Genomic DNA, 19,612 nt, shown 5'->3' with positions numbered 1-19,612 from the left:
AATAGTTAGGACAGGAATTTGGAACTCGGCCATGGTGCCAGCGATAGTTCGCCTACTCTTCGCAAAGGACACCGTGGAATATTGAACTTCCACCAACCGATAGCAGCAGACGGGACACCCAGTTTAACGTCAATCCAAGGGACGGCACACAAACTGATGGATCTCTCTGCCTGTGAAACACCGGGATGACAGTTTAAACCTGGGCACGATTTTGATCCCAGGCAAGACAGCTTAGAGATGAGTGTGCATGCCTCCAAGTCATAGGCTCCCAAACGTTTCTGTCTATGACCCAAAATTTGAACTATCACATTCGCCCCAAGACCCAAATGGTAGTATCGGTACCTACCATAATAATACACCCGAGCAGGTTTGACGGTCAGCTCGGGTACAAAACTTGATGCAACCGAGTGTTAATAAACCTTAGCAACTACGGAAAGTGAAAACAGAATTCAAATTGAATTTAAAATAAACACGTGAGGCCGCTCAAAGCAAAAATCTCCATATTCTTGGAATCATTCCCAACATTATACAATTTTCAAATCCGTATTTATGGTCGTGAAATAAATACTCCAAGTGTGTGCATTTAATGGCTGTATCCAGGACAGAGCTGGACTCCAACTAAAAAGGACCCACGGACCATAGAGAAGCTCAATCACTAGCTGCCTGCACGTCTGCGTGGAGCCACGTGACCAGCCAGCTCATCGTCGGATGAAATGCCCTAACAAAATGTTAAAACGTCCGTTTTTCACCGGAATTATTTCAGATACTTGTAGAGCACATCCCCAAACCATCCAAAATATAAACATTAATCTCACAGACGCTATGAATAAGCAGTCCCTCAGGAGGACAGGTTACGAGGTGAAGCAGTGAACGGAAACCATGTGGTGTCCCTTCCAGGGTCTCATGGTTATTTGAATTGAATATATTTTCCTCATGAAAAGTGTGTTTCTGAGAGGATTTGCACGAAAATTATCTTCATTAAACGTGTAGCTACACCAGAGGGTCCCAAAAGTGAAAACAGAAATCAACTAAACTCAAGACAGCCTCGTTATATGGCATGGAAACGGATGGAAGCCCATGGAAGCGACCCCTCGCTGCAATGGATTCCACACAGACCGAGGATATAAACATTCAAGTTTCAGAAAACTTGATACAACTGAGTGTTAATCAACCTTAGCGACTATGAAAAGTGGAAACAGAATTTAAATTGAACGTAAAATAACCGCGCAAAGCCGTGTTTAAGTCAGCGGACCTCGTGTTGTCCAATAAACATGGCCAGACGACAGAGGTAACAAGAAACTAGTTGGTCGAATTAAATCTTAATAATCCCGATGAAACCCATTATGCATTATAGCCGTCCGATGCTTCCTTATAGGCCATTCGACCAATCCGTCATTTTGCACTTGATGACCCTGTAACCTTGACCCCAAGGCGAAAATGCGAAAAAGGGCTCAGATGATCTATAGAGAGCAACTAGTATTATCATCGTGTTCGGTTAGAACTCAATCGGCTGAGACGTCGGGGAGGAGATGGAAAAATAAAAATTGTTGACAGACGGACGGAGACAGACAGACAGATCTGAGGACATCAAACGGTTTTATGGGCTGACCTAAAAATTGACAGAGAAAACGCTTTCAATGTGAGCATCCAAAATATGCCTATGAACCCCCCCCCCCAAAGAACCGGGATTTGTGAGAAGTTGGTGAGCTGCCAATGTTTGAATATGGTATATTGCTGTAGGATCAAGCGGAGTCTCGTCATCCGTGACCAATCAGATAAGAAGGCCCTCGTGACCCAAGTTCGGGAACCCCTGCTCCAGGCCATCCTGTCAACCTTTACATGAATTACAAGAACAAAATACAAACACAGCTTTGACAAATGAGATTTGAACCTGGTTTATGAGCATCATGAGCCATAAGTTCAGATGGAAACACTAAATAGGACAACCTAAAACTTACTAAAATTACATATCTACTTAAATATTAATAAAAACTTTGTCATTTCTTGGACTATTGCGAAGTATCTCATCTTCAGAACTTTTTGAACGCCCCTGCGACTATTATTAATTTATTTCCTGCTCAGTGTGTTTTTTATTTCACCTGCTAATAGCAAGGTGTCATCAGTGAAAGCAGGCCAAGTTCTCTGTTCGTTACGTATGGAGATGGTTGACATTGTGCTGCTCAATTGAAGCAAAACAAACTGGCAATTTCAATCTGCCATTCCAGAAAGAGAGATACCATGCCAGAGACCAGGTCTATACAATTTCGGAAGCTGCAGCGAGCCAACCGTGTCATGAATCATCGGTGGAGACACTGACCTTTAAGTGCACAATGTAAAACCCCAAGTCAAATCACATCCTATTTACAATGGAGAGGCAAAATCCTATGGGCAGACATCAGTAGTTGCATCTTATTTCCACCCGCAGTTGGATAGTGTGATCGTGTCTCCTTGGAATTGGCAAGGGGCTTCCCCTGAAGAAGTTAAAGACCAGTCAGTACTTTTGAAACCACGCTAGTGTAGTCAGGGAGTCCAGAACATAGATTGCAACTTGAATGGTAGACTGGACAAGTTGTGGAATATCAAATTTATGGAAAATGTCACCAAAAGCAAAATGTCTTCCCCATAGGCTGTGCCTATGTAACCAAATTCAGCCACTTTGTTCAGGCAAAATGTAGTCATCATACTATGACAGAAAAATATCACTTCAAGAGTATACCATTAAGTGAAACAGTGTAAAGGCAAAGAGCTCTTAAATATGGTCCCCCTGTGATGGCGATAGCAGATTTGCCAACAACTGTATGCAAATACCTGGTTTACAAACATTTTCCAACTCCATAATCTGAATTTCTTTAAAGGATCTTCTACAGTTGTAAAATTGACTTTGTCTTCAAATTGTACTTCCAGAAAACCTGGACTGGAATGCTTGCCAGATGGTGGAGAATGTCAAGGAAGTTCGCTGCACCAATTGAACAGCAAACATAAACATTTACAATAATGGAACGGTACTCACTGATGAACCTCTGAAAGTTTGACGAAGATCCGTTCAGCCATCTCTGAGAAAAATGGCGACACACGGACAGACAAATGGCTCTCATAGATTAGATTTTCTCATCATATAATTAGGCCTCCCCCGATGGGATAGGGGAAGGCTTATACCTGTTGTTGGGTTTGTTTCTACAATTACTGCCTCCAATTTTTAATGGTACCTTAGAGTTTTAGACCCTTTTAGACCCAAGGGCACGTCTACACGTGCAGTATGGAACACCATTTCGGGGTTTTTTTTCCTTTTCTTTTCTGCCAACATCCGAGCTGTATCTTGGAGCCGGCTGTGACTTTTGAAATGAAATTTTGCATCAATAAGAATAGAAAGTATTGTTACGGTTATGGGGGTAGATGAAGGAATTTCTGATGAAAGTTAGGAATGAATAGAGTTGTTTGGTCCATGGATGTGTAGGAGACATCTCAATGTAATTAAGTAGGGAAATTGTGATCTTAAGTGTTACGTGTCACCATACGGGGGGGTTGTGCAGTGTTAATTAGATAGAGGTTAAGGATAAGTTCACCCAGTATGTGATTGCCTCTGTGACCTATTCCTACGTTTTTACATTTACAAGCGAGCTAGGCATGCCGAACAGGCAGAGGCCCCGCCTTCCCGGGTTTCATGCGAGCAAGCCACGCCCCGGAGGTGGAATGGTCATTCGATATGATGTCAGGAGAGATAGCGAAGCGAGGAGGTTGTTGTTTCAGTTCGGTGTAAGGGACGCGCGCGGTTGGGAGAGAACAGGGCGAGGAGATGGCCTGTAAGAACAGGGCTTTACGGCTGGCTTTCCTTCGACGCATGAAGAAGATGGCACGATTCTCGTATTTTTGCTGAGGCGAATTAACTCATGTACTGAGCAAGAAGCTGGCCATTGGTTCTTGGTTAGGTCGTGAGAGACGAACCCTGAAGTCTAATGTATGTCAACAAAGGGGATGGCGCCATTCTAAAAAAGCAGCGAGTCGGTGAGGATGATCAACACAGAAAGAAGTCGCACGGGGTCTCTGAGCCTTGGTGTTGAATACCGCTTACGAATTGCCTGACGCAAGTTTTTCCCACTGCGAGAGAGCCACTGACGCCATTTTTTTGTGCGCGTCTACATGTGCAGGACGAAGTGCCTCGAATCCAAGTTCTACAAAGTACAAAGATCATCTGTGGACCAAGCCAAGTGCCAGAAGAAAGGGAGGATTTTCTTTTATTTTGTTTCCCCTTGTCTGTATTTAAGTCTGTGTGTAGAGGCGCCTCGACTTTCGGTTTAATTTTTCTCACGATTATTATTAAATCTGAAATATTATCCCTTATAAATATTTGTCTATTTTCATGAAATCCCATGTTTATTTTAACTTGCTGTGTCCATGTATTTGTCATGGGGTTAGAGTATAAACCCCCCTGTGCATCCATCTGTGCCTCTGTTGCTCTGCCAGTGTCGCGCCCCACCCTCCCGTGTGCGTTATAATCTTTGAGGATCAACATGTCCGCCTCCTAAGTAAAATCGCTTGCATGTAGGCTTGCAAAAAAAAAAGTATGTAGGGTTTACTTTTCTTACCTTGACCTAATTTTGAAGGTCATGATCCAATTATAGACGTTTCACCACAACTCGACTAAGGTTTGTCCAATTAAAACTTAATTGCCCTCTCTAGATAGCCTAAAGCAAGGTGCATTTACACTTAATTTTCATCATACCCCTCCAGGTTAAAGGTCAGGGTGTCTGGAATGGCAGTCTGGAAAATGAAAAAACAAACAAAAAAAATTTGTCATCGCTCAATTTTGCCAATATGGGATATTAAAGACAGCTTCGCCTTCCAATATGTCCTTGCATCATCATTGTGGACCTTCTCTGATGTTGTGCACCTGATATTGCATCCGTGCTTGACCTACTTTTTTTCAGATTGTGACCTAATTAACAAACAACACCTTTTTGATCGTAACTTGAAGAATTTTCCTCAAATTTTGATGACCTTGAGTTTTATAGATAGATTTGAGATGTGGACGTATTTTCTTAATTTACACACTTTCTCAAAATGTTGAAGGTCAAGGTTATATCGCAGATATCGAGTTGTATTATTACCTCCGCTACTAAAGGTGTATGGAAGTTTTGTTTTCACCCCTGTCTGTCTGTTTGTGAACAAAACTGTCTCAAAAAGTTGGACAGATTTGGACGATATTTGGGAGACCTTGGGTATGTGACAAAGACGAAATGATTAGATTTTGGTGAAGATCCAAATCCGAGGATATTTTTAAGTGATTTTTCACCATTGACTGAGAGGGCTAAAATGATATTTGGCATATCTTAAAAAGTTGTGGACAGATTCGGTCGAAACTTGGTGGATGAGTCGGTTAGGTGACAAGAACAAGCAGATTAAATTTTAGTTCAGGTCCAAATCCAGATCTGGCCTATTAGTGGGATACAAAACGTAAACTAATCAGCCTGGTGGAGGAATACTCTCTACCAAGTGCCCTTCTGGTGTTGTTGATGAAATGGAAACACCAAAATGAAGTCACTTAATAGGGCGTTGGGCCACTATGTGCGGCCAGTACAGCCTTTATGCTCCATGGCATAGATTCCACCATTATCTGGAATTCTGTAGGAGGGATGCAGCACCATTCTTCCATGAGAAAGTCAATCAACTCACACCTGTTTTATGGAGGTGGAAAACGCTGTCTCAGACGTCGTTCCAGAATATCCCCAGAAATGCTTGATTGGGTTCAGATCTGGTAACTGAGAAGGCCATGACATATGGATAACATCAGTGTCATGCTCATCAAACCATTGGGAGACCACACGTGCTCTGCGGATGGGGGCATTGGGTGGTTTGCTCTTGCAACCATGCGAGCCATAATTATTGGCAACCAGGCCTGTGCAAAATTTTTATACATGACCCAAAGCATACTAGGATGTGATTTGCTCAACACATGGGCCACACCTGTGTGGAAGCCATTGCTTGGTGTCCCTCATGTATCCAGGTGTTTCTATTTTTATCCACTACCTGTATATAGCACTTGGATTTGTTTAACATGAACCATTTTGTGCAACATCAAACTATTTTCTTGTGTTACAGTGACTTGACTATAGGGTGGTAGACATGCCTTTATAAGCTGTAGCATGAAGCATTGGGTGTGTGGGGTGAGGGTGGGGGAAATTTGTGCAATAAGAAAATGCAAAGTTCAGAGGTTTGGATTCACAAGTGCAGTCCAGGCATTTTGTGTACCCACCTGAGCATATGGCTGGGGGGATACAAGAATCTCATCCCCATGATTGTGTTGATTTTTTTTTTTATTGCCTTGCAATGTCCATGCAATTCTGTAAATGTACACTGATATCTCCCCATGTTCTTGTCCTCATTTAATATGTACAAGCTCTTCCATGATCCTTGGAGAGTGTGAAAAAGATGCTATATACCTGCAGAGTTGCAAGCATCTTGCGATCACCTTGGTGCTCCGAAGTGTAGTAGGTCGACTTTTCATCGTATTCAAACCTGAGAGTCCAAGCACAGAGGCAGTCCTTAGCAAGACAGGTTTAACCAACAAAATGCAGAGCACATACACAATGAGGCGGAGACCAAGCATAAAGAGATGCTTTGGACTGCAAGCAACTTATTTGCACACCAAATAATTTGCTATCCTGTGACATCAAACCATTTCCTTGTGCTCAGACCTTTGCACTTGCATAACTTTTTCTGACATCTCAGCATAAATAATGTGGTCAATAAGTCAGGTATTTCTAGTAAAGGAGGTAAAGAGAGAATCAAATAGCAAATAAAAGCTGTTTTGCAAGAATCATACTATTTTTTATTTAGCTTGTGTTTGTTACTTTGTTTGACTTGTATGTACAGCACTCCTAAACTGCTGGACAAAATAAGTTGAAAAGTGGTGGTTGTACTCTGGGTGTGCATGGAGACATTCCACCAAGTTGGGATCATGGCAACCTCCAAATTAGGTATTTACTTCCATGTTAAAGTGGGAAATTATCATCAAAAAGTGGGTAAATTATCATACCTACCCATGCACTCTTGTACCACTGGAGAGAATAACTTGAAAAGTGGACGTTATCGCAAAAAATAAAAACTCCAGGAAGTTGGACAAAGAATTCCATATTAGGCCAATTATTTTTGTTACACAGTACCACAAAAAAAACAGTTCCATTACAATTTAATAAACCTTCATTATCCCCATGCTAGGGTCCAGCGATATATCGATATCCTGATATAATTTTTCATATTGATATACCGAAAAAAGCGGTACGAGGGGAAAATGAAATAAACAAACAAATAAATAATAATAAAAATAAAAAAGAAACAGTACATGACCAACAAATCGAAAAAAGGTATTTACAATCTTTAAATACTGTACATGATTTTAAAATAGGGGCAATACCCCTGGGCGCTCAACTGGTAGCGGCTGGATGAGAAAACCAGGGAACCCATTGGTAGGCGTGGATGATCCACAAAGTAAGTAACGGAAAAGAAAGTTAATATGTATGGATATTTTACTTAATGCAGTGAACAAACTTTGGGACATCACAAGTGATGAAGGTTGTGGTCAAGTGGCATGTGTTTGTGGACGGACAGACAGACTGACGGACGAAGCGCCATCCCAAAGGCTCCCGAGAACTAGACTCCGGGTGAGTTGAAAAGCTTTGCTGCACACCTGGAACAGTGGAACATATGACGTCAAGATGTATCAGGAAGTACAGTACGTTTTAACTTTTAATCCTCAGCACCCGAGCACCGTGCTGCAAGCAATTGTGTTTCTCTTTGTCCTCATGGCTGTTTTTAAAAGTAATTGCCAATTGGTTATTACCTCAGCCCACTGAAGGTGGCAACAGTTACATCAGAGTGAGCCCTTTTCAAAAAAAAAAAAATTCAAATACCCGCCCCCCCCTCCCCACCCCCAAAAACCCCAGATTCTAAAAATTAAATAATTCAGTCTACCACACCATGCATCCGATCAAGATGAGATCAAAAACATACATTCCCCATCACTCCTTGATTATAATTGTGATGTTTCACTTCTGCCATGGCTGCCATGGACATGTTCAAGATTTTAAGCCGAGGTCGAACTACAATGCATTTATGTATGTTAGAAGCAACCATCATCCATTCCATGGACCCGACACTGTGTCGACAAAAGGAATTTGTACATTCTCTTTATCTATTGCAACACAGAGAGATTACAGGGATTTCTCTGACAATGGTTGGAGGTAATGACACGAATGGTACATGATTTCGGGCAACTCTGCTCCAGCCAATCAGAGCCAAGATAGCGGTGACGGAATCAACCAAAGGGCGTTCGGAATCTGATTGAGGTCACGGCCGCAGAACCAATCAGTGTCGCTTTTACTTGGACATGCTTATAAAAGCACATGTGATATGTATATGTATATGTATATATATACATATATATATATATATATATATATATATATATATATATATATATATATATATATATATCTCTGCCGAATCACGTGACCGATGACGTCATCAAAATTTTTTCTGTGGACCATTTTATCCATAGATGACCCTCAAAATTTTTCATACTGCTGAGATTTGGTGTTCTACATATGCAATTATGATGTCACAACAAAGGCACCTTTGACATTATAAAATATCCCACTTATTCCCAATGAGGAGTATATGCTATGTGGCAAGTTTCAATTTTTTTTTTACCTTGGTGCCGTTTCAGAGATACAGAGGTCCAAAGTTTTTTTTGTTTTTTTGTATACCATGTCAAGGCTCACATGGGAGTTAACACACAACACACAGCAAGGGGGCAGGAGACAAGAGGGGCAGGAGTGGGAAGGACAAAACAGTGGGGAACAGAGACATTAGGAGATCTGTGGAAGGGAGTGGGATGGGGTGGGGAACATGGGGTATACAAGATGAACATTACAGAGACTTTCAGGAAGGAAAGCAGGGAATTTGAAGGAGGTGGGCTTGGGGTGGATGAACGGGGGTAGAAAATATCTAGGATTTGGATGGGGGACGATAAGAGGTGGTGGTGAACAGCTGTTTTGAAGGCCTGGAGGGAAGAATGGGATTGAATAGAGTGAGGGAGTTTATTCCAAAGGCAGGAAAAATGAGGAATGAAAGACTAAAGGTGAGCAGTGATTCGTGATGTTGGTAGTTTTACCAGAAGGGGGTTTTTGGCAGACCTTGAGCACCATGCAGATATATGGTGGGTACAAATCGCAGACACAGCAGTGGGGGGCGGGGGGGAGATTGGAGAGGAGACGGTAGAAGACAGAAATATCACCAACCTGCCTGTGTTGAGAGAGTGAGAGGCCCAAAGACTCAGCCTCATTGTGGGAGATGCCAATGATCCGAAATGCCTTGGTTTCCACAGCGTGAAGCTGAGAAAGGTGGGAGGCAGGAGCACCAGCCCGGAGAGGAGAGCAGTACTCCATCAGGATGTGGACGAAAGCTTTGTTTGTAGTCAGGAGCTCAGGTGGGCCGAGGAAGGACTTTGCACGACAGAGGATTCCCAGTCGGCAACTGGCTTTGGAGGCGAGGTTGGAAATGTGGCTTTGCCAGGAAAGGTCACGGCAGATAGTGAGACCCAGAAGCTTGAAAGAAAGGACTTCTTCCAGAGGATTGTGGAGAAAGTGGATGGGGGGGGGGGTTCTAAACGGTCCTTTCCCAGAGACATAGTGAGAGTGTGAGATTTGTCCGGATTGAAAGACATGTTCCACGTGTTGGACCAGTTTGTGATTTTATCCAGATCTGCAGTGAGCGAAGAAGCTGCTGCTTGCCGGTCTGAGGGATGACAGATGGTAGGGCAGAGGGTGGAGTCATCAGCAAAGAGATAAAGAGGATTTTCAGAGTCAGAGAGATCATTGATGAAAACCAGAAACAGATCATTGATGAAAACGATAGTTCTGTGAGGACAAACAAATGGACACAAATGCAATACCCTCTCCTCCGGCGAGGGTAAAAATCTCTGCAAAAGTATTTTTAAACATAATAATAATTAAAAAAACATGAAATATTTAATGATTTTTTGGGATTTGATCCCCAGTTCATACCCCAGTGGTGGGTTCTTCGGGTCACAGGGATCAAAACAGGAAAAAAATTAATTTATCCCAAAATTTGATATTGGGTCATTCTTGGTGGAACTTTTTACCATTTTCCAACTTCACTTTAGGTGGGAAGCATGGAAATTTGTGATGGCGCCCCTTCGACTTCACTCTCGTTATTTAAAATGATACCTTCTTTGGTACACATGATGCAGGATCACTGAAGCATCTGAACGTTTCAGAACCATCTGAAACGTTCCATAATGTCATCGATTTGGTTGAGATTGCCGCACATCCTGTTGGTGTTGACCTCAAGGCTGCAGCACACTTGGATTTGACGGGGGGGGGGGCGGGGGGGATATGTTTATTACTCTGACACATTCGGCTGCAACGAATGAACAGATTTTGTCAGTAATTGTTTCTTTGATATGACCTGTGGATTATGTCCTTCCTCGCTAGACGTTGTCATCTAACCCTGAACTCAGTTTTGAGTCTTCTTGAAGGATTTCGTTCACAGGTAGATTTTGACTGAAAACGATTATTCTTCAGTTGTCCACAACACATTGAAAAAAGTGGGGTTATCTTGGGTAAATCGAAATCTGCTGTCTCGACATGAACTCCACTTTGTGCACCTGCAAAGAGTAAGAGGACTTCATTAGCAGTGTAGAGGCCTATGTAATTCTGTGGGCACCAGATGATAATTTTCGACACCATATATTTTTTCATTCTTATGGATTCTGCGAGTCAGAAAAATCATGGTGCCAATTTTTTTGAGCATTTCAAATACTATTTTCAAGCCGATACGTGAACTACCCCTGAATCGCACTTTTTTCAATGATAACAATTTACCAACTTTTTTGTTTCTGGTTTAAACCTGGGCATGTCATATATCAAACTGAGCAGAATTCAGCCTAGGATATGATAATAATATCAATAATGACATTGAACATAACCATAGTGATTTATCTGAATTTTTGTTAATTTCAGATGCTGTGCAGCCTATATTAAATTAATTACTGCAATGTCCCCAAGATAATTGATTTTTCTAAACATTATGACATGCTACAATTCTACATACAATGTATGTTAATTTTTTTTGCCTTTTAGGTCAGCTATGATAATAGCAGAAGTGGTCTAGGGTCCAGACTAAAATACTGATGTCGTAGATGAAGTTGTAGATTAACCTCCAAGCTTTGTGGGTGAAGGAACTTATGTCGAGTGGACATTGAAATAAACTGCTCTGAAGTTATCGTTATGGATGAATCATCCCCAAGTCCTTCCAGTTCCAGCACAAAAGCATCAAGTTGCATGACATCTTTGGCAGATTTGAATATATGCTGCATTTGCAAAGCATCTGGAAAACTTGTAAAACACCCAACACCAGAATAATATCAGCTGTTTATCCAGAGTGTGAATACCCAGTCGCTCTATGGGGATAATAAGTACATATCCATCCAAGAAGAGCTTGGTGATGTGACAGCAAATGAACTATCACAGAAAGGTGTCACATGGCATCGAGAATGCTATAAAATTGCAATGCACAAAATCCATATTGAGCGGCTGAAAAACAGATGTGAAGCTGCACTGGAAGCAGGCGAAGTACCGAAACCAACGAAAGTTGGACGACCAGAAAGGACGAACCTCAAAACACAACCACCACCACATGAGAACCCATCGTTAACAGAACGTTATATGCGATCTGGTGCCAAACAATACAATAAAACAACTGCTTCTTCTGTAATGGATCTTCAGAGAAAGGAGCACTCCACCAGATCAGTGAGTTCAACACCGGGGAACAGCTCCGAAAGGCTGTTGAGTACAGAAAATAATCAGCAGTGGAAAGTAAATCTGAGTGCTGCAATCGATCCAAATGATGCCCATGCGATTGATATCAAATACCATCTGTATTGTTGGGTGAAGCACGTTCAGCGAACTCAGGCACAGCAGGAGAGAGCAGACGACGAAGCAATAATAAGCAAGGTTTCAGCAGACATCGAATTCTTCTACTTGAGCAGCCTGCTGAAATCAGGATCTATCCTGGACATGGGTGAGGTAGAAGCAGCTTATCAAAATGTCCTCAGAGTCAATGGTTCAAATGATACGCATATATCAAGGAGAAGTTTGAAGCGTAAGCTTGTAGAAAATATTGATGATGTTGAGTTCTTCCGCTCTACGCATATGAATGAACCAGATCGGATATACACGTCTAGAACAAAAAAGAGCCGCAATTGACAACCTGGACGAGGCAGCTGACGATGCACGCAGCAACATGAAAGCAGTCTTCGAAAGTGCCAAGGTAATAAGAAGGGACATCGCTGAAGCTCTAAAGCAGCCGTGGAAATTTCAAGGTTCCCTGTTAGATGAAAATCAAGTTCCCAAATCGCTGGAGGCATTCATCCGCTGGATCCTAATAGGGCCAATATTAACACTTGAGTTAACACAAAGAGAGCATAGCATTCAACTAGTAACACGGAACATAGCACAGACTATAATGTTTGCATACAAGTCTGATTGTCAGGTGTCCTATGTGCCAAAGCATGAGAAAGCAGGCTTTCGACGTCACAATGAGAATCCACTAGTAGTTGGAATTGGTCTGAAAGTTCATCAAGCCACTCGGAGTAAGACCGAGGTGAACATGCTTCATAAGTTCGGGTATTCCATCAACTATGAGCATGTCCTTCGCATAGAGACGCAACTTGCTCATGCAGTGCTGAAGCGTGCTGCACAGAACAATGGTCTGTATAATCCTGAAACGCTTGTGAAGGGAAGATTCCTCTTCTTTGCAATCGACAACGTCGATTTCGCCGAAGATACACAAGATGGAAAGGGGACATTACCTGCCACTGCCACTGCCGTTTTCCAGTTCCATGACACAAACGAAACCAACACCCAAAACGCAATCGCCATAGAGCAACCGTGTACTGAGTGATCCCTTTCTAGTCTGGCACCAACAGAACAGAACCACAACTCCTTCCATGTAGTATCAACAGTCAACATAAGCCCACATCCAACGTAAGCTGTGGCAAGAGCCGATGTGCCAGTGGATCTTGCTCTTGCAAGAAGGATTCTTTGGCCTGCACTGAGTTATGTGCTTGTGATGCGAACGTTGACAAATGTGAAAACACCAATGACAGACTCAGAGGAAATGATCATGAGGACAGCATGGATGAAGATGACTTATCTGACACTGCATTACTATGAACTTGATAGTTTTTGTTTCAACAAATATTTTGACCTATTCATTACAGTTGACTACTTAAGTGTATACCATAGAACAGATATACTTTCTGTGAACCACTAAACATATGATAAAGCATAAATGGTACATTTCTCTAATTGATTGACTATTAAATAAGAACATTTGCATCTGCATATATGCTCCATTATGGTTGTTTTTGCTCGGGAAATTGGCATAGATACCTGTGGACAATAAAAATCAGTAAGTATATATATATATATATATATATATATATATATATATATATATATATATATATATATATATATATATATATATATATATATATATATATATATATATATTATATTTGTGTTACAAATGTCGACCTATAATTTGATATGCTGCATACTTTGCTTTATAACAATATTTGAAACTGGTAGTTGCAACTGAAACAGTGAGAATGGTATTTTAATGGGTCACATTAAAAGCCACCAAAATGCAAAACAAAAATTGGCACCATGATTTTTCTGATTCTCAATGCATCTGTCTGCAATAAAATCCATGGTGCAAAAAATTATCATTCAGTGCCCACGGTATTAGAGTTTCATACATATGCTTCTACACTCTAGTATGGAGGAGGTCATCTATCTATAATTCCAGCAATCTCTGTGTGTCTGTGACCGCTGTTTCTCGACAACCACTGGTCCGATCTAATTGAAACTTGCCATGTATATTGCTGGGGCCCTGAGTATGTGCCTTTTCAAGGTTTGATATAAATCAGACAAGTGGTTCCCAAGTTATGGCCATTTATTTACCAAACCAATGACAGGACACGTTGCTGCGTAGGCGTGGCCGTTGGGGAAGAGATCCTCAGCCGCATTCCCCATTACGGGTTACAACATACGGACTTCCGGATAGTGATGACTTACTGTATTCGAATAATTTATCGATTTCTTATGCGCATTTATAGATAAACACAATGCCCCAATCCAGTCGTTGTTTACAAGAGCGAAGCAACGGCCTGTGAGGTTGTTTGAAAGTTTTTTTTGCACGTACGGCCATGCACATTACGGGCACGCGAGAGCGAAGGAACGGCCTGTGTGTTTGTTGTTTCTGGCACGCAGTTTGAAGGTTTTTCTTTTTTGCACGTACGGCAACGCACGTACGGCCACGCACGTACGGGCACGCGAGAGCGAAGGAACGGCCTGTATGGTTGTTGTTTATGGCACGCAGTTTGAAATTTTTTTTTAATTTTTTATGATTTTTTTTTTTTTTTTGCACGTACGACCACGCACGTAAGGGCACACGAGAGCGAAGGAACGGCCTGTGTGGTTGTTGTTTCTGGCACGCGGTTTGAAAGGTTTTTTTTTTGTACATACGGCCACGCACGTATGGCCACACGTACGGGCACGCACTAGTTGGAGTAATGTTGGTTGGTACTGTTTTTTGTGGTCACTCATATAATGAAAACTACAGTAATCATAGATGTGAGGGTAATGTGTTGAAACATATGTGTTTGTTACTTGCGAAATTGAAGATTCACAAGTAAAAAGTGTATTGTTTGGTCTGGTCTGTTATTGGGTCGCCGAAATAGGTGTCCCTTATTGTCAGTTATTGTCTGTTTGTTTGGATGTTTGTTCGTTTGTCATCAGCATAATTGGTAGTAAACGTGGGCCGATTTTGACCAAACTCGGGTGGGAGGTACATCTTATGACCTAGTGCTTTGGAAATTGTGATGGTTGTGTGGGGGAAAAATTTATATTAATGTATTCTAAATTGTAACAAATGGAGTTTTAGAAATGTAACTTTTATGCTACAAGTTGAATTGGCTGTCCTTTCTGGCCAAGAGACTTTTTCCCTAAATGATAAGAAATGTGTTGTTCTGGAGCAGAGTGACCGAGCTGATAACAACGAACCTTTACCTCGAAATGTACGAAGTGGCTTCTACTCTAAAGGACACGTCTGCAGTCTGGGTTGAATAGCCCCCACCACTCTCTCATGAAAGTATAAAATGCTTTGAAATGTAAAATTGTTTCAGTGCAAGTTCCTGAGAAAGTATTAGAATCTCAGTGGCTTGTGCTCCTTGGAACTGACCAAGTGCCATGTTAGAATAGAACTCTCTGATGTAATGTGGAAGTGAATTGAATCGGGTTGGTCTAACTGTTAACTAAAGTAAGAATAAATGAAATAGAAGATTAAAAAAATATTGCAATTAATGGGGATTCTTAAGTTCATTGTACGAGGGCGAGAAGTGTATGGTGTATAATTAGAAAATAAATTGGCACTCAAGGAAGGACTTGTGTGGACATCGGTTTTATGCAGGATTTTATAACCAAATCGGACAAACGTTAAACTCTGTCTGAAGTCAAATAGGATTCCACAATCGGCCAGGTAGAATCCTTCAACGATTACAACAAGGTGGGTTTTAAAAATCCACAACAGTTGCTCGGGACGCTTTGGTTCCCTAGCAACAACCGAAAAAACCTTCAAAATCGGTACCGTTCACGTGAAATCAATTCCGAAAGCCATTATCCCACGTTGGGTTATGAAATTTGGCAGGAATGATCTACAGGTGATGCTCTATCATATATATATTCCGGTGTTTGTGATATATGGAATACTTTACCCACAGCGCCCCCTACAATTAGGGTATGCGCAAAAATTGAAGGCCCCCAAGCGACCAGGTGAGTGCATCAATACGAATGACTTTGCAGGTTCATGGTACTCAATGAGTACTACAACTTTGCCTCATGACATATTGACTGATTTCGCTTAGGTCAGGGGTCAAAGGTCAATTAGTGCAAAAATCGATAATATGCGAGAGCTGGAGGTGCCTTCGCGCCAAATGCTACTCCTCCTTTGGTTATGGTCGGATGGTCATGAAAATTCACATTAATCGTCTGGAATACATTGTGCACAAACGATCAAGCCGGATTTTCGATTTAGATCTTTGTTCACCCACAGCACCTCCTCAAACTTTGGGGATTTGCGATTTCAAACCGCATTTTCGGTACTTTTCATTCAAATGGATACCGAGTAGTTATCAGTAGATGGAACTGGATGAGATTTGATATGCATCATCTGAAGGTGATTGATTCCCTTTCCGCTATATGACATCCATTTTGCTCTATATCTTATAGTTTCCATGCTCGGCGACCCATTGCCGCTTACCGGCTTGTTCTGTTTGCTTCTCAGTCTGTCAATCGCCCACAGGTCACAATTTTATTCCGATCTTCACAAAACTTAACCACCTGGTACTGGTAGTCACAAACTAGAAGCCTATTGTTGTTGAGGTCAAAAGGTCAAACTGTCAAAGGTCCATTGTCATCAGATTTATTTAATTTCTACATACAGAGTGAAACAGAAAGGAATAGATATTTTTAATTTGTCATAATTAAACAATTAGCCGTTTTATTAATTGAAAAGTTTTTCTATAATTTGTGTTTCTATTGAAAAGTTGTTCTATTATTTGACACAATCATGAGCCCGTTTTATATCATTCTGATCGACACTAGAAGAGAGCTGTTTGTGTGTGTCACCATTTCCCCCTCAGAAATGGCTCAACAGATACTCGTCAAACTTTCAGAGGTTTACCAGTGAGTGTCAGGGAGTGTTTTAGGTAAAAAAAATTACCCCCCTGTGTGGGGGTGACGGTCATCTCTATAATACAAGTTCTCAATGTTCAGTTCAGGTAACCACGAAACAGTCCAAACTAACCGTTTAGATTGAAAGAGTTCACAGAGATACACTAGGATAATACTACTAATGACATATTTCATAAATATGTATTGTTCATTTAGTACCCGGATTAACACATCAGAATCACCAGTAAGTGCAATACGTGGTTTTCCGGTCCGTCCACTCTGGGGACATTTCACTTCCGGTTGTAGAAAAAAAAAAACGAAAAAATAGGCTTAGCTCTTGGAGATTATGATAATCCTGTAGATTATTCTTCACTGATTATAATGCAACTTTCAGAACGAAAATTGGTCAAGTATTTATAGAGATATTGAGGTTTGAAAAATCGTTAGAGCTAGCAAATTCATTAATTATTAATTCCACAGAAGTTTCGTGACACTGCACAAAGTAACATGTCAGGTATGAAAAAACATTTTATATGCCAGATTCATTAATTATTAATTCATTAATTATGGAATGTACTCATTGATATATTAATCAGAAAGCCCGAAGCATGTAGCATAATTTATCACTTATCCCCTCATCCGGGATCCATGGCCTCGCCCCACATTCTGCAGCCCTATGTCTGCCGGTGATTATGTTAGATATCGGCACGATCGAGAGGAGCCTGCGAATTATCCCTGCTGATGCACTGAATTGATGCAATTGTTCGGCCATAATATTCGTTGTCAAGATGTTGCGTGATTAAATCACCAACACAGTCACTCAAATTTATACCGCCGACATACTTCTCAATCACCTTCGCCCCAGAAACCATAGTCAATCTGAACCACGCTGGCCACTGCGCAGTTCTACTACGCAGTTTGGCTAAAGATGACTAGGCATTTTGGCGCGCGTGCACGAAATTATATTTTGAAAATAAATGCCGACGTTTACATTTTGGGTTTTCAAACTTTTGCACCTTCGGCGGAAAATGTATAAATATAAAAGGCTAAAAATGTGTTTTATATTTATATTTCATTTCTCCTTCCTTCCTTCTTTGCGAATCGCTTCGGCGTTTTTGGCCATCTTCCAGATCACGTGATGATCAAACGGGGAGGAAATTCAAAAATCTGTCCGGTTAGATACAAGATAATATTTTTTACTATCATAATCAATAAACAGTTGCCGAATATCATGTATAATGGCAGACTAGATAGATTTTGCAAATGGCGATTTTTATAACTTACGTGACCTCGTCCCTGACCTTAAACCCGGACAAAAGTTATATCGTTATGCAACACTCATCGACCACTACCCACATACTAAGTTTCATCAAGATCGGAAAGAAAAATTGTTGACGGACGTACGGACGGACATTTGGTCCGGCTTTATTAGGTCATCTCGGTAGAGATGACCTAAAAATAAAAAAAAAAAATTTTTTTAATTCTCTTAATCACTCTGTCGTGGTGTAGGGAAGTGTGTTGGGACCCCATTCCTTAGGTGGGTATAGAGAAGTGTTTTAGGTTCCCACAAAAGAAAAAAACAACACCAGGCAATGCCAAGTACCCCTGCTAGTGTCAAATAAAAAAGTTACAACATAAAAATATTTAGTTACCTCCATCACCGAAGGTGGACGGAAGCAATGCTTTCACCCCTGTTTGTCACTTGCGATATTGAAGATTCACAAGTATTTTGATTGGTCTGGTCTGTTAGTCTGTCTGTGTTCGTTTGCATGTCAATTACCGATAGATCACATTTTCAAGACCTCCAAGACCCTTTAAGAAACTGAAGACCCTTATGACCCCCAAGACCCTTGAAGATCCCTTATTACCCAAAGACAGTTTAAGACCTTTTACCCCTTAGACCCTTTAGAACCCTAAAACCCTGTACATCCTGTAGACCCCATTAGCACCTTTAGACCCCTAAGACCTTTTGTAGTAACACTTGAGGGTCACCAGTCATGATCAAAAGCTCCCCCCCCCCCCACCATTGGTAAACCGCCTAAGAGGGTGCAAAATACAATTAATCAATTCATTTCCTCTGACTTTTTTTTCCAAGTTCTGCTCATCTTGGTTTGTTGCAAAGAGAAAAGTCCTGCTCACCATTATCCTTTGCCATTCGCATAGGGGGAGTGTGTGTTTCTCGTGTAGCCAAATGATCTTTCCAAAAGAATGTGAAAAATTGCTTTTTGTACACCGCTCCTTCCCAATTCCACATCCAGGCGACGCATGACATCATCGCTGGACGGCAAAGTAAGGGAGTACTCAGTTTGCAAGGGAGTACTCCTGGCAATAAGTCAGCCTTCTTTCGAGCTGGGAAACTGAAATTTGGGGACAAAAGTGAAGATGTACTTTGGCAAAAATGGTATTTCATATTTTTTGATTAATCAATTAATTACTTAATTATTATCGATTTATTACCTCCTTATATATTTTCTTTCTCATTTGGGCAATATCTTAGGCACCTTTTGAGCTTGGAAGCTGATATTTGTAGACAACAGTGACCAAATGATTTGGCTATAAAGGGTATTTTTGATTCATTGATTAATCAATTAATCGATTAATTATTCATATTTCGATGAATTACTATATTTTCAAAAAGTTAGATTTGGATGAAACAGTGGTAGTTTTCGTATGCTATTAGCCAATTGATTATGAAATTATTTACCAATTTTTTTTAAATTATGCAATCAACAAATTAATCAATTATTGTACTCCACTCCCTCCCAATTCTGTCTCCATGTGCTGCACAGCGGGCA

The 19,612-nt window shown here is 41.0% G+C and overlaps 1 protein-coding gene and 1 long non-coding RNA gene across 4 annotated transcripts in view; one reads left to right on the top strand and one right to left on the bottom strand.

The window, feature by feature from the left end:
• LOC147032281 (uncharacterized) overlaps window positions 1-19,612 on the bottom strand; it is a 96,514-nt gene that overhangs the window by 52,891 nt on the left and 24,011 nt on the right. The window contains exons 6-7 of one of the 2 annotated variants that reach the window (XM_085869737.1): window positions 6,438-6,513; window positions 5,673-5,756 (exon numbers count right to left, since the gene is read on the bottom strand). In XM_085869737.1, coding sequence (XP_085725863.1) covers window positions 5,673-5,756; window positions 6,438-6,513 — 160 coding nt within the window. The remainder of the gene's footprint in view (window positions 1-5,672; window positions 5,757-6,437; window positions 6,514-19,612) is intronic. The other variant, XM_085869738.1, reaches the window with a different exon arrangement.
• The window catches only part of LOC147032282 (uncharacterized), a 76,464-nt gene that overhangs the window by 38,105 nt on the left and 18,747 nt on the right, over window positions 1-19,612 (top strand). The window lies entirely within an intron of this gene.

This window comes from Eptatretus burgeri, chromosome 2 (assembly GCF_056783735.1).
Source record: "Eptatretus burgeri isolate ZD-2024b chromosome 2, Ebu_testis_v1, whole genome shotgun sequence".
Classification (NCBI taxonomy): domain Eukaryota; kingdom Metazoa; phylum Chordata; class Myxini; order Myxiniformes; family Myxinidae; genus Eptatretus; species Eptatretus burgeri.
The sequence above is the reverse complement of the archived record's forward strand: the minus strand, read 5'-3'. Positions and strand labels throughout refer to the sequence as shown.